Raw genomic sequence first — 19,056 nt, 5'->3', positions numbered from 1 at the left:
ATGCTTTTATTATAGCTATGGGACCTTCCTGTTGATGTCAGAGCACAAGATTTACGATAAGGCAGCCTAACATCGATTGATGTTTAATGTGACTTTTCCTCAGCATGTTTTAAAACACAGCCCTTGTTGAACACAAGAGAAATTCAAGACATAAAAGCAAAATTGTGAATGTACTCCACTTTTCTGGTACAAGAGCAAGTAAGTTTCCGCTAGACCTTACAATAAAAAGATAACAACTTGCAGTTACTGTGCGTGAGCTAATTCTGTGATGTGATGTGGGTGAGAAATTAAAGGGTCATATGATGCGATTCTCAAAGTTTCTCTTTCTCTTTGGCAGTGTCACAAGCTCTTGGTGAATAGAGAAGAATCTTGTGAAGTTGCAAAGACTAAAGTTTCAAATCCAAAGAGATATTCTTACAAAATATGAGACTCTCGGCCACACCCCCTCCCCTGAAACGGCTCCTCGTTCTAACACACCTTAACAGGTCTACGTCAATTGTGGGAAGATTTGACGTGAACGCCAGCATTCAGATATTCACGGCAAAGGAAGAAGGCGTTCAACTTTATTCTCTTCTAATTGCTGCCGCGCTCATGGTGTGGTGGTGTGTGGAGAGCTGTGTTTGGTTAGACCTGGAAAGAAAGATTAACAACTTTGTTACTGTGCAAGTCTTCCAAAAGAGGAACAGGGGACTAGAAATCAGTGGTTATATGTTGTATTTCAACCACTGTTCCAGAACAGTCCCAACCTAAATATTCAGTGTGTGCAAGCATTTTATGGAGGACGCAGGACTGTTTCCTGAAACGTAGCCCAGATGTGTCTGTGGCACAACGGCTGTTTCTATAAAGTGGGGCAGTTCATGGCTTTGCAAGCACAGTCTGCAACTCCTGACTCACAGGCCTCTGTAAGTACGTTTTTTTTTTATATTTAAGAATTTGTCACTGATGATTCGAGGCGTGAGTTTTGAGGCAGTGTAGAGTAGCGGTTGTTGTGTGTCATCTCCCTGATAACAATAAAGCAGACATGGGTTTTATATTTATGTGATTTGATGATGCATAGCATAAAATGTAAAATAACACAGTAGAAAGTCATTATAATCAGTTATTTATGTCCCCACTGGATGCAGCAAATGCCTCGTTTGTAATGGGGGTTTATTGAGGTCTTGTCGCATCGTGTCGGGAGACAGCATCACAGTCTGGTGAGGGGCGTAACAATTCCATTCCAACACGCTTGAGGTTTAAAGCAATCACCAACACACTTGATAGCCTGACCAACAGAGACACACATCACGTTTCAGAAAACAATGAGCTTTTATAAACATCAATGAGTTTAGAAAGGGGGGCATAGAGCTCTAGCAACAATAATGTCAGTATGTGGAAAATCATGTGATTTTGAACCTTAAACCCAAAACATTTCATTACACCAAATACACAAAATAATGTCTTTTTAGCAGCTATCATATGACCCCTTTAGAGGCGTCATTTGATGTTTACTGCGCCTTACCCTTCAGGTGTGCTCCCTCAACCGTGACAAGGAAAATCACAAGAGCACAGAGACTGAGGAATAAAGCCCGAAACCGTGGTCATTTAAAATCTTACAATATATACTAATAATAACACGTTACCTTGTGGACACGGGCTGTCGTCGAAACCAGTTACACTGTTCTCCTAGAAGATCGGATGTTGGGGTCGTGAGCGGTGTAGTGTCCCCCGTGTGACGGCTCCCCGGTGGTTGTCACCGCGGTTTAGAGCGAGTACTGCTGCTCCTGCTCCTGAAATGCATCCGCAGGGTTCCACTTCCATTCACAACGGCTTAATCAGATTTGATTGTAGACAAAAAAGGGGTTAGTGATGGTGCGGGTGCGGGTTACACCCCTGAAGACGGTAACTGAAGCGGACCATCCATGGGACAGTCGTTTTTCCACAAACCCACGTCGACCAGCGGTCATCCACGAACCCTTTTCAGTGTGCCCAGGGGCCAGTATCGCGGGATACGCGTGTCTGTCACACACTCTGTGTGAAAACAGCAACACAGTACGTGTCGGGATCTGAAAGGCAAACCTGTGCTACACACACTGAATCAAGCACTTTGCGCACCAGCTTTGGCACGGTCCAGTTCTCTACCTATTAACCAAACCATTAACTATGACTTTGGCCTAGATAAGCTCAGAATTTGCTGCTTCTTTAATAGTTAGTGTTTAGTCGGTTAAGTTTATTGGGTAGGGATGATAGAATATGGTCCTGCCAGAAATAAGCCCTCACAGCAGTGCCCGTATAGGCTTGCTATGAAGCAGCTAGTGGAGAAACTGCGTCTCTATACTAACGTGTTACCAAGATAGGCTTTTAACACAAAAAGTTCATTTCACCCATATTGTGTCCCTTTCTCATCGCAAGTCTCTTCACAGTACATTCTGGTCGTCTCCAACTAATTCTGTAGACGCAAAATAATGCATTGAATCCCATCTCTTCTGGAAATCAGAATAATAGAGCAGTTTTATGATGACCTGCACACCAGACTCTTGTTACATCGTACTAATGCGAGCCTCGATTCCGCCACTGAGTGAAATCACAGGTAATTTTCACACAATTCGACTTTGTTTTCTCAGAATTGTGGAAGTTCATATCTGGCAATGCGTTGACTTTGAAACACACAGTTGTGAGTAGTTGTTAAAAAACAAAACAAAAAAAAGGTTTTTTTTCCCCCTCAGACTTGTACTTTCAGGAACTTGCAATTCGGAGAGAAGTTGTCAGCAGTTGGGTGAGATAAAATGACACAATGACCTTTCTGTTCAGTGGCGTAAAACGGGCTTCCAAGTGGTAAAATAAAAAACCTCACTAAGTTCTGTGCACACGTCCCGCCTCTTGCTGTTCAGAGCGATCTGTGTAGCGACTTTGAAGGAGCTGTCATCATGGGATTTGGATTTTCTGAACCTGTTTGTGGTTCCTCAATCGTTCCTTCTAAAGACTGTTTTTTCAGTTCAGAGAGACACACACTGTCTCTGTCTTTACTGTTTAACAAGCAACTATTTTGGGCCGTTGAAGAAGAGGACAAGAAAATAAGTACCGCGGCCACAAATTCCGGGCCTACTTTCTCAGGATATCTAGGAGTATTCCCGGCATCCTGGCTGGCTCCTATACTGTAATGAACCAGAAAAGTTACAACACACGTCATACACACATACACCGAAGTCATAAATCATTGCCCATCGTGCACGGCCCTCTCTCTATACCAGAGCCTGGATTATCCTTTGGTTGAACGCTCCCCCATCGCCCTGTTTCCTGTTTTCTGAGCTCTTCGAATAGTTCCTTTAACGCTGACTTTAATTTCTCTCTCGTGTCACTGGAAGATGAGACAAGTGCTTTTCATTTCAGTATGACTATTCATTTTAGCCACGAACAATTGAGATGAATTAAAAAAGCATGAAGACAAAACCAACAGCAGCAGCACTTTGTCTCTGAACGCTGGGGTCATGAAGAGCACCTGCAAGGTAGCGTTCAGATAGCAGGTCGCACCTTGATTGAGCAAACCTCTGTATGAACCTGAGGAGAGGAAGCAGATGCTTATGTGAACAAAAACAACAACGGCAACACGACAGCAGGAGTTATCATTTCATCGCATTTTCACGTTGTGCATAAAGCAAGTCGCCATTTAAAGGGTTTATGTTCATATTTAAATGACCCCTCTTTTTTGAGAAAGTATCTCCACTCACAAGGATCTCGGTTTGTTTGTCTGGGCTCTGTTGTAGGTGTTTCATTCAGTGTGTGAGAAACCGATGATCTGTCGACTGGATCCTTTATGTTCATCTTTTTAATGTCCTTTTCCACCTGATTTACTGCAACGGAGACAAAGTCATTCATGTATGTTCATCGCTCCAGCTCAAACACGACCCGCTCAGGGTCATTACTACACCAACCTGAGTTACTATTAAAGCAGATTATCTTGTGAAAGTGTATGATTTACTAACTGTAATACAATCACTGATCGTACATGGAGAGATCATGTCTTTTCCAGCCATTTTCCACTGCAACATTACATTGTTTTTCTTATGCAGGATATCTAAAAATCCCAATGGTCTGATTCATGTTCTGAAGCGTGCAGTGGATGTGAGACGTGTTTACCTGAAGCTCCAGCGTGCAGAGCGGTCGAGTCGGCGCTGGGCATTTGGGACGGAGCCTCACTGAAGACAACACTGCTCAGATTAGACATCTTTTTATTATTACATCTAGCCTAAGATGAATAACGGAAAGTTATCCCCCAAATAACAAAGTTGCTCAAAAAGTTGCCCCGTGTATCATCAGCATCAGATTCTACTGCATTTATCACCAGTAAACAATCAGATTATATTTAGTTGTCTCTAGTGAATTACAAAAGAAATAGATTTACTTCTTTGGCACAGCTGTATGTATATTGGTGTGCATTTCATCTACAGAGAGGAATTCACAAACACAAACGTGTTTTAAACCCTACTGTGTATCAATGTCACTGCAGTCTCGCTATCTGCGTTTTAAAATGCGTTGCATGATAGTGATGGCCGTATCAAACTGAAACCACTATAATAACAGGCTACTTAAAAACACATTATACAGGCCTTATTTAATGGTATTTGATTGTTTTAGCCTACCTCGCACACAGCACGGGAGTAAACAACATGACAGCAAAGATTAGCCTAACGCATTTCACTGAGGTTCAAACGTTTCATCAGTAATGAACGTGAAACTCACCATCATCAGTAGATGCTCAATGAGCAAATCGAAACTGGATTTACAACTTAGAAATACAATACAGTTATGAAAACATGTACCACCTGTCAGCTAGTGTTTAAAGTATGTGCTTAGTTCCTGTCTCGCATGTAAACAATCCAAAATAGATAAATGAAACCAAAAGTGCATCTACGGGTGAAAACGTATCCAATGAAGAACTCAAAACATGAATTTAACTTTCACTTTTACGAAACTGCACAAGAAAAAGCGTCCTCAGTAGAAGACTGCATGGTAAGTTATTTATAGTTCGCTGATCGAGAATATACACCTGTGATGTTAAAAAAGGACCGTTATGTCTCAGTCTTAAAGTCACCTTATTAAACCCGTCCTGTTCTCGCGAGTGGTTCCTCTCATTCAGGACTTCGGTCAGAACTGAAAGTGTAAACGACCCAAAAGCACACCCTTAAAAGACCATCTCAACACGCCCAACGCAGTTTAATGCGAGAGCAACGCCCCATCAGCCGGTGGATGGCTCGTTAAGTGGAGCTAATATCGTGTCTCCCCAGCACGAACACACCAACATGAAACATGAACATCTTATTATTATTATTAAGGCATTGAAGTAAACATGCCTAGCAATATAATTAATCATGGCGTCAAAAAGCAGGCTTTAGTAACTTCCCTGCAAAAAACAATAGACACATCACAGGATTTGTAGCTAGTGGTTTTACTGGTTATAATGGGACTTGCATTGGTTTTAATGGAAACTGTAATGGACCCTGTGGGTCTCTACTGGTCATCGGTCGCCTTCTATCGGTGCCTTAAAAACCAATAAATCCTATTTGGGAATATGTCCCAAAACACACTACAGGAAAACATTTTTAATGGTTTTAATGGTTAAAACTTGATGTTTTCAATGGTTTTTGTAGTAGAACCATTAGAATATCTGTGATGGTTTCTATTATTTATTTATTTTCTTTTTTCAGCAGGGTTGTTTCATGCCTCCCTTAAGAAAATTAACCATTATCTTATTTTTACAAAAATGTTTTTTTCTTATTTGTTTTTTTGACTACCATTTGTATAAGTTTTACTATAAATACCATGGTTAAATGATGGTCAGTGTAGCAAAACCACGGTTAGCTTATAACCACGATTTAACCATGATTTATGCGTCCCTTAATTAGCCGAACTTCAGCTCGTTATATCAGTGAAATGACATGGGTGTGACAGAGGAAACACTGTGATGAGAAACACCAAAAACATTTAATCCCATTTATACAACAAAGTGAACACTGCACGAAATCGATTAGGGAAAATACATTTTCATTGTGTAGCTATTTAATTCGTTACAAGGTGTTCAGATCGTTTTATTAAACATGCTTTTTTTTTAAGTGTTTCTTTCATCGTGACAACAGAATGGATAATAAACACTGTAAAATGTTTCCTTGTTTAAGATATTTAAAAATCCAGATGTATACCTATGTGTGGCTGTTGAGGTCTGCATTTAGAAATGATTAGATGAAAGAAACGGCTTCCAGCAGTTTGACCTGCTTTAAATGGTTTCTTCAATCTCAGAGAGAAAGTATAAAGTCTGTAGTTTGTTGAAGACACATGAAGGATGAATAGACAGCACACCTGTCTCTCCTTCGAGCCTGAAGACTTCTGCTTTATCTTCCACCCGGCAAACGAATTATGATGAAGATAATGGCTTTATCCTTGATCCCGTGGTCAGAGAACTTGTCGGTGTCATTTAGTTGTTTGCTGGTGTAGAGTAATCGTAATGCAGACGGGTCTGTGAGAATCCAACAATTACAACAATTACACTGCAGCTGAAGCACAGAACAGTTATGTATGATCAAAATCTATAGCTCCTCAACCAAACTCGTATATTCATATTGCTTGTGTGTGTGTGTGTGTTCACAGTACCTGAAGCATCCTGAGGCAGTTTCTCAGCAAGTTTTTGTTTTAATTCCAACACCGTTGTGTTATTGAATTCTTCCTCCGAACTGGCGACGTCTATTGTTTTCTTCTCGCCTTGCATCCCGATCACAGACACTTGATAGATTCTCCCCATACCTGACCCACACAAAAGATGTCACACTTTCTCTTTTTGACTGCATGTGTATGAAACTAGTTTTGAGGGTGTGCACTGTATCACTGTCAAAGTGAAAGTCTTATCTAGGATTGCAGAAAACAGGGCAGAGCCCACTAACCTCAAACATTAAAGAGGAGCGGGGGGGTTTTTCAGAAAGAGTGTGGTTTCTCTGAAGTGCTTGAGAAAAAGAAAGTAAAAGGAGAGCACGTTATATCAAATACAGGCACAATTCTGAGGAATAAATGATTCTTTATACCATTATGTATCTGCCCATTATTTTTAGATTTATTTTTTCACTTTCAGTTTTCATCTGTAATTGAGAAGTAATATTTTTCTTTAATGGTTTCACATTTCATTGTTCATGAAAACATCCACATGTCTGAGTGGTTTCACTTTCGTGTTTCCTGGACTGAAAGCGCACGCGTCATTGGGACACTACACAGGTTGATACTGCTCCACTTTCCAGCTTTCTCATTCATGCGTGTAGTTACTCCAGACGAACTGATCAAGGACCTTCATCAAGATGCAAGACAACCAAAGCAGTGGACAGTACGACGTGAATGATGCAACGCTGAAATTTGTCAGACGGAGAGACGACATAAGTAAGCCCCCCCCCCCCATACACACACACAACATTTGTGTATAAGGGAGTTAATGTATTAATGTACTAATTAATCTCTCAGGTTAAAAAAAGAAATCAAGTGAGTAATTAAAATGAGAAACTTGTGGATTTACACACAACTTTGTGCGTTAGTGTTTTTAGTGCATCTGTTGACGCTGTGTTGTGACTCTTAGCTTTAGATGATGACCCCAATATTCTGAGAGCAGAGATGTCTTGTGGTCATGCGGTGTCCCCAGAATCGCTGACTGCCTGGTGTCGCAGTCTGCTGGACCAGGTGGGTCAGAAATGCTCTGTGGAGTTAAATGTGCATAAATAAATAACTAATTATCATTATATCAGTTTTGTTGGTCTGTACAAACACTTTAGACAGTTAAATCTGAAAGCAAACTTTATGAATTTTAAAGGAGTCATCAAATGAGAAACCATAAGTTTCTAAGTCTAAAAACTGCTTATATTAAAGGAATTCTCAAAAAAATGAAGCAATAGTAGTCTAAAAACTGCTTATATTAAAGGCAGTCTGCCAAAACGGCAGCTTGTGGAATGTGCAACTCTATGACGTAATAGTGTGGAGAAACCCCTCCTCCGCAGAAGATCAATGCCTGCTTCTACACCGCTGCCTGTTTAGCCCCACCCACTGATTATAAACCACAGTGTTTAACCCCGCCCACCGATTCTACACCACTGTGTTTAGCCCCGCCCACCGATTCTACACCACTGTTTAGCCCCGCCCACTGACTCTATGTCAATGTCAATTTTATTTATATAGCACCATTTCCACACCACTGTCTGTTTAGCCCCGCCGACCGATTCTACACCACTGTGTTTAACCCCGCCCACCGACTCTACACCACTGTTTAGCCCCGCCCACTGACTCTACACCACTGTCTGTTTAGCCCCGCCGACCGATTCTACATCGCTGCCTGTTTAGCCCCGCCCACCGATTCTACACCACTGTGTTTAGCCCCGCCCACCGACTCTACACCACTGTCTGTTTAGCCCCGCCCACCGATTCTACACCACTGTGTTTAGCCCCGCCCACCAACTCTACATCACTCTTTGTTTAGCCCTGCCCACCGATTCTACATCACTGTTTGTTTAGCCCCGCCCACTGACTCTACACCACTGTGTTTAGCCCCGCCCACTGACTCTACACCACTGTGTTTAGCCCCGCCCACCAATTCTACATGCCTGTTTGTTTTGCCCCGCCCACCGGTTCTACATCACTGCATGTTAAGATTCGCACATGTAGTGTAAATAGCGAGAGGCGAATGCAAGTCTTTGCAGAAAGCACATGATGAAGATGCTCTGAACACATCAAGACGCTGTGCAGTGCCAAGCTGTGGAAAAACAGTTGTTTGCGTTGCCTTTCTTCTGATCCCAACATTAGGGAAAGAATTGAATTAACTTTGTGCAATGAAGATGAACTGAGTCAGAAAAGAACTAAGTTTTGTTCACTTCCTTTTACAGCAGTTCATTCTGCAATCAGTCACAATTCGATGTGGGATTTTTCAAGAAAGACTGGAACTAAAAAGATGATGCTGTGTGACTATATCAGATCCGACGGTAAGTGTGAGTAACTGTTTTTATTCACGTGATCACCCTATTGCTTTGTCATTATTACAGATGGGTTTGATATGTATTGAGTATTTATATGTCCATCTGTGAGGAATGTGGGCCAGTCACAGCAGTGGGTGTTTACTCTGAGTTTCATAATCCTCCATAATTTTGACTCCTTTTTACTTACAAAAAAGTCTAAATATGTTTCATTATACTTGTGTTCTAGAACTGGTGAGCCATTGCTATACCTAGAGTGGCTTAGTACACATCTAGTACAGAATTTACAAAAAAACACAAGTGAAGAAGAAAAGAAAACAACAGATACCAACACATGTAATCTAACAGATCATCTGGACATGAAACAGCATCAAAAACTGTAACATTATGGAATAAAAATGTCACCGATGAAGAGGTAATAATTACAGTCAAGCTTTTTGGTGTTGATCGACTCATTCCTACTACATTTTGATTATCATTCTGAACTCCACAATTTGATAGCCTTTTTTCTTCAGCAGCTTTTGTTCAAAATGTTATTTTATTTTTTTATGAAACACCCACATTAAAAGTGTTTAAAAAGAATGCATGAAAAGCTAGAATAAAATGTTTTTTTTTTGTTTACAAGCAGATAATCCCCTGTTCTTTCTTTGACATGTTTTGTATGTTCAGATATTCATATAACAAAATATATACAAATTAAAACCTAAATAGGGGACATAGTAGTAGTATACTTAAAGTATGATGGAAAAGTTCACTTAAAGAAAACTTATGAGTATAGTTAGTAGTATAAAAACTACTAAACTAGTAGTTTAATGGAGACTATACTCAAAGTGTAATAAAAGTTATTTAATTAGTAAACTATCAGTAAACCTATAAGTTCACTTTTAGTATAATTCAAAAATAAAACTGAAAACATAGAGTGTAAACTAGTTGTAAAATTCAAAGTTTACTATAAATATACTTAAAGTATACTTAAAAGTATATACTTTTATATACTAGAAAGGGGCCACTTAGTCCCAAGGAGTACTGGAAATAGTACACCTCTACAAGTATACCACTAGAACACTGATATTTGTATAGTTACAAGACAGCATACTTAAAAAATATACTTAAACTCTTTTACTCTAAGTATAAATAATAAAATAAACTTAGAAGTATACGGGCTTTTGCAAGGGGTAGCTGTAAACATTTAGGTTTTCTCTTCTCTGTTCTTTCTGACAGGGTCAGTATAAATTCTACTGTCCAGCTATCACACGGGGGGATAGAGAAATGCCTGCAGCAGAAGAGTGGCCGATATCTGGAGGTGAGGAAGCCGGCGGTGCTTAGTGATTCAGGAGCAGGCTCACTTTCGAGGAGAATATGGCTCTTCTGGCAGTAATTGAGTACCGCTTGTAGTTCAAATCAGTGAGTAGAAGTTAAGCTTCCCAGCAAAGCGCAGCCTCTGAAAACCATGTGAGATTCAGTGACAGTTAATGAACTTTCTCTGGTGTAATCTCTCTGTAAGTGTCCAAGCTGTGAGTCCCACGTGGAGCGAAGAAGACCTGAGCAACCAGTGTGTGGGAAATGCACCATCTGCACCGCTGTGAAAACAGAAGCGCTTCCAGCCCTGCTGGCAGTGTCTGAGGGGAATGCCGGAGGACCAGCGGCTCACTCTCTACGCTGCAGTAATGAAGATCAGTGTGTCCACCCAGATGCTGACAAGCCAGCCAAAATGTACAAAATATGAGGCTTGTCTTATCTTGAATAATACCGTGGAGGTCCTGCCATCCGAGCCTGCCCCACTCCGCGGATTGCTTTTAGAACACAACGGGCACGCTTGTAAAAAACCTTGACTATTGTAAGTGCTGCAGCTGGGTTTTGCTTCCTCTGCCTAAAGCTGGAAAGCGTGTTTGCAATCCGATCTGTGGACCTTATATACTGTCTGCTCAGTGCTGCGGCAGACTGAAATTCCAGTTTGGAAGAGATAATCTTGAAATGGATTTATTAGCTTGAAGGAGATATGACTTACTTTATGTAAACTGTAGGTGATTGTAAATACAGCTCCTTAAAGGGGTCATAATCGGATGCAAAATTCACTTTTGTTGTTGTTTGAACATAAATGTGTGTTTGAATTGTGTGTACACATCCATCCTATAATGATAAAATCCACAGTGTTTTTTTAAAATCCCCTTTCTCAAATCAGGCTGTTCTGAGATTCCTGTCAGAGTGACGTAGTTCTGCACAAGCCCCTCCAACTATAGTTGATTGACAAGGCCGTCTTACCTTAGCTCCGCCCTGAGTGAGCTGTGAGCTGTCTGTCAGAAGCAGGGGAAGACAAGAACGTCTCTGATTAAGTGATAGAGGTGTTCTGTTGTTGGATGTAATGAATATAGCAGTCGTCAATTATTCCCGACATCTGAGCCGCTGAAGATTAACGTTACTTTCGTTTTTGAAGGGAATGCGCCGATCCCTGATATGACTAAATGAGTCTATGTTTGCACGAATCATTCGTGATCGAGCTTCTTCTACACAAGGAGTGAGTATAAGGTGTTTTATGAATCTTTGCATATCGCCTTTCCTAATATGTGCTAGTTAGCAAGTTTCACGGCTAAAGTAAACAGTACTGCTGGTCACTCCACAGAAGAGAGGGGCGGAGTCAGCAGAGCTCATTAGCATTTAAAGCAACATGGACTAGAAACGCGTGCTGAAAACAGAGCTGATTTTGTCAGGGCAAAAAGACCCTAAAGAATCATATCAACTTGTGGAAAATGGGCATCTGATGACTCTTTTAGGTTACTATAAAAATATTTTTAAACAGCCTTTTATAATATTTATACTGATTTTTGACAATTTCAACAGTAGTTTTTGTTTTTTGCTAAATGAAAATGTAATGAATGCAGTGTGCACCATTAAATAACAGCGCTTTTAACTTTAAATAGATTTTCCATTTGGAATGTATCTGTGATAAACTTTTTTTCTGATGCTTTCAAGGTTCGAGGGATTGAATAAACGTGAAAAAGATTGTATTTTAATGAAGTGCCGAATAATGTTGTGTTGATCAAACAATATGAAATAAACGCCGTATAGCTAGAGATTGCGCTGCATGTACATTCATCAGAAGAAGGTAACAAGCAGACTTAGCTCAGAGGTTCATGATGTCATAACATGTACTGCGCCCCGCATACACACACACACACACACACACACACACACACACACACACACACACACACACACCACTGCTTCACGGGCTTATTGCTTTTATAAAATGGTTATTCCATATATGTAGTAAGGTTTCACAGAATAAAACATGCAAATCAAGTATAATAATCAAATCAATGCAAATCAGTATAATGGAATTATTAAACAATAGATCCACCAAACAATGTTCCTCAGAATCAGTTGTGGATTTGTAACAAAGTGGTTGCCGAGCAGCACACAGAAGTAAAGAAAGTTATTGTTGCAGCTGGCCGGCACAGTTGTGTGTAAATGGTCACAGTTGTTTGTGGAAGCTAAGCGTCGACATCAGTAGCCATCGTGGGTTAATTCTACAGCGAGCGGGACATGCAGGACAAGCGTCTGCACGCTGATTGCGTCAACCTAAAAAGTCCACGTGGGTTCCGGTTTGTGATCATGTAGTAGTACCAGTGCTGGCCAGGGCCCTCAGCCTCCGCGAGGCTAGAAAAGCACCATTCATTCCAGTCATAGTTTTAGCTTAGAGAGTACATTTTTTACCATTAAATAAACAAAAGGCTGAGGCAAGTGAAACCTGGGATGAGTATCCAGAAGACTCCGTGACCAATCTCTTCAAAAACATAAGTAAGTCTTTGACATTTCCTTTTTTTTTTCTCCATTTGTATGACCTTTAGACTTTTGCACTAACAATCTGTTCGCCTATAGGATAATAAATCAATAAGCAAAAAAAAAGAAAAGAAACAATATAGCTATTATTTTATATAATCCCCTTTAAAAACGAAAGTGAAACTGGCCAGCATAGGTTCTCGAAAGAACTATTTACAAGTCTGTTTAAATTCCCAACACTAGATATTATTTCTTTTGAAATCAAGGTATCCACAAAACAGAACTGCAGCGGCCAGATGGTAATTCTGAAGAGGGCGAGGGGAAAGTCACGAAGGGAATTTGGTGAGTGAACATCAATAGACTAACAGTGTTCTAGCCAAGGTCTGTGCTATATTAGTTTGTAATTTAGACGTAATCAAGGCTTAAGAGTTAATTTGCATTCTCTCCTCAGTGAAACTGCCTTGTGGTCATCGAGAAGGCCAGCACACATTATATCATCAGCTTGGTTTCAAGTATTGTCTTAAACAGGTGGTTCCCATCACACTAAGCACGCCAACTTTCCTGTCAGGAGATTCCTGTGTGTGTTAAAGCAGTTCTATGTTCTAGAGACAGACTGAGTTAAGCTGTCCTGCGTTTACGAGGGGGAATCGGGAGCGAAGCTCTCTTTTGAGGGCGTCTGTGGACTGATCCGCTGACGAAACAAACAGACGCGTTCTTCCAGGAGAACCCCAGTCTAGTACGCTGGACATCTCTGCCACTATAAAGCTGTAAGATCTGCTTCTGCAACTGAATTTGGAAACCAGACATTCAGAATAATCATGTGACACCTTCATCAGTGTCACTTTTACTGTACTTGATTTTTGGGTGAACCGCCCCTTTAAAGTAACCCACTGTAGTCTGTAATAATCCAAAGCCCGTTTCTGAAGTGTCCAGGCTGCCTGACCTACGTGGAAAGACGAGATCAGACAAACCTGTGTGTCCACTGCACCATCTGCACAGCCACCAAGAAACACACATACTACTTCTGCTGGAGCTGCCGGAGCGAATGGAAGGGCCCCCCTACCCACAATGCACTGCGCTGCAGCAACAACAGCTGTGGACAAGAAGTGGTAGACACACCGCACATCTGGATCAATCACTACTAAGACCACAGCTTTGGGAACTTGATTTATGAAATTAAAGGGGGTTGTGTTAATTCAGTGTCTTATGCTTCTGAACAGATACGTGAAGATCCTCTGGTGCCGTGCACACCTGATTTAAGCGAAGAGCTTAGAAAAAAAAGGACGATGATGTAAGGTATTTTCAAAGCCTTTCTAAAAGGTATGAATGGAATCTGATCTGGGACGCTACTGTAAGCATGTATTACAATGGGTGGACACTAATCATTAAATCGCTGGTGTGTAACCGTGTTATAAAAACCATGTTCTTGTGTAATTTGTATCGATGCTTTCCCTTTCTCTCTCACATTAACAGTGAAGGACAAGTCCTCTGACAGGAAAAGTCTCGCGCTCCTCATTAATAATGTGGAGTTTGAAGATTTAGATAATCAGGACGGGGCAGAGAAGGATGAGATGCGTATGGAGCAGCTGATGAAGGGCTCTCGGTTACACCGTGCTGACACTAGAGACTCACAGACAGGTTACACACCACCAAAAACACAGTTCACCAAGATCTGATTTCTGTGACAAATAAATGCTGTTTCTTTTGAAATCTATATTGCAATTGTGGTGAAAATATGATGATCTCAGTTCCCGTGTGAAAGACGGATGAATCTTGTATCGATAGCCAGAGATAAAACTGTTTAATGGACTGAGGCAGCGTTTATACATAGATCATGGGATTCGCCTAAAGGTAATCACATTTAGTTGTGATCCGTGAGGACGGTTTTAAAAGTGGTTATCTTAGCTTGCGAACAGAGTATTCTCGGTGAGTATGGTGACTTTGTTATCTACCGCTTCATATATGTGGGGTTCCTCAGGGCTCTATGTTATTGGCCCTGTATTGTTTCTGGTACATGCGGCCTCTAGGCTCGATTTTGAAGAAATGGGTTGTTTACCATTTGTATGCCGATGATAAACAACTTTATCTCCCTGGAAACATGGAGAGAATTGTGGTTCAAATGTACTTTTGTGAGGTGAAAGAGGCTGGATGATGGCTCAAAAATTGACTCAGCCTAAACCAAATTAAAACAGAGATTATGAGTTTTTTTGCCCCCACTAGATGATGCTCAGACATAAAGTCTAATGCATTAGTTTAAGTACTGAGAGGCTAATAATTAAATGAACTCTGTAACAATGCATAGAACTATATATTTAATTAATAATAAAATAAAAATATTATTTTAATATAAAATTTAATATCGTTATTGAAAACACAATGTGATGAATAACAGTACAGCAGCAGGGTATTTTTGGGCTGCTTGCCCTACAGATCCAAAATGATACACATACAATTTCTTTCTCCAGCTGTTTCCTTCAAAACAGACTGTGTTTAGTAGAATACTTGCAGAGACAGCTATTTTGAGACAATTTTATGTTTGCGTGTCTGTTCAAGTGTAATGATACTGGAACCGTATAATGGTGGTTAACTTACGATCCGTTCAACCCCTAATATATTGCATATGAAGGCAGCTGAACAGAATGACCGTGTGTGTTGTTGACCGTTTTGATGCATCAGGGCACGCCAGAGCGCTGCCATGCGGGGCATTCTACCAGCGAGAGGAGCACAGCCGATCAGACGCTGCTTCGTGGTGCTCATGTCACATGGAAGCGCCTCTGGAATCTGTGGAGTTTCCAGCAGTGAACTCCGGACGGGAAGGACATTTCTCCACTGAATGGCGGTATAATTGCTTAAAGACACAACAAACTGTCCTGGACTGCGAGACAAGCCTAAAATCCATCCTCATCCAGTCGTGTCAGGGGCGGTGAGTTACAGATGAACAGACCTAAAGCGATGCTCATATTCAGGCTGTTTTGCACATCTCAGCAAATTACTAAATATTCTCAGAATCAGCTGTACTCGCACTTGAGTTGCACTTCAGTTCATTCAATCCAGCCCTCAACAAACCAAAAATATTTGGCTTAAAACCTGGGCAAACCCATAAAGGCAAAAACAATAAAACATGGACAATGTCATTAACATTAGCAATAAAACATGATTTCAGCACCAGCACAGCACGTGCATGACCTCTAAGCTTCCTTTGAAACTGGATTCAGTATATAATGTGCACTGTAGACAGACGTTGACCCGATGGTTTGTGTCTTACCGTATTTCACAGGTAATGATGGATGTGTGGATGTCCAGGACAGCATGCCAAAGACAGAGCACCGAGAGAAAGACTTCTGCTGCCTGAGGTCCTGCACTCCCAGTGAGAATATATTATAACATCCCACTGAGTGTATTATATGTGACCCCGGAGCACAAAACCAGTCATAAGGGTCAATTTCTCGAAATGGAGATTTATGCATCATCTGAAAGCTGAATAAATAATCTCTCCATCGATGTGTGGTTTGTTAGGAGGACAATATTTGTCTGAGATACAACTATTTGAAAATCTGGAATCTGAGGGAGCAAAAAAATCTAAATATTGAGAAAATCATCTTTAAAGTTGTTCAAATGAAGTTCTTAGCAATGCATATTACTAATCAAAAATTAAGTTTTGATATATTTACGGTAGGAAATTTACTAAATGTTCTCTGAATGGAACACATCCTTTACCAGACATCCTGAATACTTTCGCCGCAAGAGAACAATGGTAATCCAATAAATGGCCGTTATTCTACTGCCACAACATATCTGTGATACTTGATTACCTGCTTCTGCAAGGTAGAAGGCTACTTGCTATCACTTCTTTTGAATGTACTGAATTACTTATTTACTATTGCCCTGTTGCTGTGTAATAGTGCACGACCTCTCATTCTAGATACTCACCAGAACCCCAGAGGCTCAGACTTTCATCCAGGATATTCTGGAAATATTTTAATAAGTTACCACCAGGATCGCACTTCAGGAGCTTTCCTTCTGCAGCAATGTCATCAAGGAACTTACTTCAGTTTATTAGGGAAACACCGGTACGTGACTTTAACAGGAACTCATAACTCCAACACAAGTGAAAAAGTGTATAGTAAAGGAATAAAACTTTTATATGTTAGTATGTGTGATTTGGTTTCTGTTTTCCACAAAGGTTTTTTCTTATTTTTAAAACAGGTTAATAGAAGTTTGAGATCATCTAGCGTCAAATGCAAGCTCAGAGAGAGAACAACACCAAAATAAACACTTCTACCACCTCACTTCCTATGGGCTGTGATACAAAAGACATGCTAATTATGATTTAATTTTGGATATGGAATCTGTGCATGAATATTAAAACAAAACACAAAAGGTCCATTTTTGTTTAGTATTATTGCACTGCAATGCATACTCATAAAGGTTAGTTCATTAGCTTTCCTTTTTATGAGTATAAAATCATGTTTATTATTAAGGTTATCGCATTTTTTACAGAAATATATATATATATTGTTGAGGAAAATATGGTTTATGCTGTTGCAGAGGTTTGGCTTTTCTTTACATGTAATCCCTTTGTGTTGTGATGTTATTGTAATTGTTTTTATTAAGAAAGACACCACACACGTTATTGTATTTATTTTAAGCATGTATTGAGATGTGTAAGGTATATATTAGTAAAACTATAGCTAGAGATGAAAGATGTATTAATAAGAGCTCTGAAGAAAAGGGATGTTAGTGAGGAATCTCCAAGCACCATGGGTCCTGCTGCATATTTCTCAAAATTACACCAGCCTAGACATCTACTAGTGTTGAGTTCAAGATGTTATGAGGTTCAGGGGTTCATCTCTACATCAGAGCTTCTCCCACAGATCTTACATTAGGACTGGATTTGGGGTGTTTTTTGAGGCAACAGCAATCATTTCGATGGGTCGTACTGAATGTTTCACATGTACTTTGATAACAGCATTTCAAAGCTCATCCTCTTGGTTTTGTATGTATTATATACATAAGCATGTATTATGTTGATAATACTTCCATTCCCATTCAGAAACTCACCGCTTATTAATTGGAAACTGATCAAGGTTGACTTTTGAATTCTGAAACGGAATAAACACTGATACTGTGCCATTGATTCAATGTCTTTTCAACACTGGAGAATTAGATTTCAGTGTTCATTGACATTTCACAAGTATTTAGCCTATATTAAATTGCTAATATTCACAACTTTTAATGCAAAGCTGAAATTATGCTTTTTTTAATTATTATTTAACATTTTTTTATTTATTACTGACCTGAATAATATATTTCACATTTTTTATTTAGTACTGACCTGAATAATATATTTCACATTAAAGAAAATAATAGTTTAATTTTTAAAAATGACCCGGTTCAAAAGTTTTCATCCCCTTGACTCTTAACACTGTGTTGTTATCTGAATGATCCACAGTTGTTTTTGGTTTAGTGATAGTTGTTCTGAGCCCTTGTTTGTTCTGAACAGATAAACTGTCTGCCCGTTCTTCAAAAACCTTCAGCTCCCACTACTTCTGTGGTTTTCCAGATTTCTGTGTATTTGAACACTTCCAACAATGACTGTATGATTTGAAGATGCTCTTTTCACAGTGAGGACAAGCTGAGGGAGCAACACAACATTACAGAAGGTTAAAACCTCACTGATGTTCCAGAAGGAGCAACCAGCATAAGAGCGGGGGACGTGAAAACTTTTGACCATTTTTCTTATTTTGCCTAAATATCTGGTTTTTTCATTTAGTATAGCCTTCAGAAGAAGTACATGTTCCCAAGAAGACAAAATAAGTTAAATCTACCCCTGATCTTCAAGGGTCTATTAAACCCCCCCACCCCATAGCGCTCCCCAACTTGAGCTAATTAAACCCTACTCACTAGTCAGCAGCCTAATTCATTGGTAGGCCACCATGATCCCACACAGGGCTTAATATCAAGGGTCCAAACAAACTTCTTAGTTTATTGATGATTATGATTAATAAATAGTCATGCAGACGTGCTTATTAAAAATGCTCCCATTTTATTTAAACTCTTCTCTAGATTTCCTTTTAAAAAATGCCCAATAGAGGCTGCACGATTCTGGATAAATTGGAGAATCATGTTTTTTTTGTCTCAAATAAAGATCCACCCGATTCTCCAGAGTTCAGAACTAAAACAAAATAATGTGTGACAAAATATTAATTTTGTTGCAGTCCATTTAAAAGTGTTTAATAAGCTTGAAGGAATTATTAAACATTTTAATATATATACATACACACACACACCCAAACATGGTAATGTT

General features: G+C 39.9%; 1 protein-coding gene across 16 annotated transcripts; it reads right to left on the bottom strand.

The window, feature by feature from the left end:
* Positions 1-3,269: 3,269 nt before the first annotated feature.
* On the bottom strand, positions 3,270-5,779 carry LOC122141693 (ubiquitin carboxyl-terminal hydrolase 47-like). Of its 16 annotated transcripts, none has more exons than XR_006158011.1 (5): positions 5,072-5,666; positions 4,117-4,225; positions 3,708-3,830; positions 3,435-3,537; positions 3,273-3,337 (listed from the first exon to the last, which is right to left on the bottom strand). XR_006158011.1 is itself a non-coding variant. In XM_042749671.1 (4 exons), exons 1-4 carry the CDS (start codon positions 5,110-5,112, stop codon positions 3,335-3,337), a joined length of 444 nt encoding a protein of 147 aa, XP_042605605.1. In that variant the 5' UTR covers positions 5,113-5,779; the 3' UTR covers positions 3,270-3,334. The 16 variants fall into 16 exon arrangements, 7 of the variants coding, with proteins under 7 accessions (XP_042605605.1, XP_042605609.1, XP_042605607.1 ...); XR_006158013.1 differs by lacking the exon at positions 5,072-5,666 and adding an exon at positions 4,720-5,046 and having other exon boundaries at positions 4,117-4,187; XR_006158014.1 differs by lacking the exon at positions 5,072-5,666 and adding an exon at positions 4,720-5,046 and having other exon boundaries at positions 4,117-4,175.
* Between the last annotated feature and the right edge of the window lie 13,277 nt (positions 5,780-19,056).

This window comes from Cyprinus carpio, chromosome B22 (assembly GCF_018340385.1).
Source record: "Cyprinus carpio isolate SPL01 chromosome B22, ASM1834038v1, whole genome shotgun sequence".
In the NCBI taxonomy this organism is placed as follows: domain Eukaryota; kingdom Metazoa; phylum Chordata; class Actinopteri; order Cypriniformes; family Cyprinidae; genus Cyprinus; species Cyprinus carpio.
Note: the sequence above shows the minus strand (reverse complement) of the source record. Positions and strands in the feature narration are given on the sequence as shown.

What these genes read in the sequence shown, in the direction of transcription:
- LOC122141693 (XM_042749671.1), bottom strand. Translation starts at nt 5,112, where the DNA reads ATGAGAGGAACCACTCGCGAGAACAGGACGGGTTTAATAAG. An exon ending in CTCTGCACGCTGGAGCTTCA is followed by an intron (nt 3,838 to 4,117) that starts GGTAAACACGTC and finishes GACTTTGTCTCC; the next exon opens with GTTGCAGTAAATCAGGTGGA. An exon ending in ACAAACAAACCGAGATCCTT is followed by an intron (nt 3,538 to 3,707) that starts GTGAGTGGAGAT and finishes TCCTCTCCTCAG; the next exon opens with GTTCATACAGAGGTTTGCTC.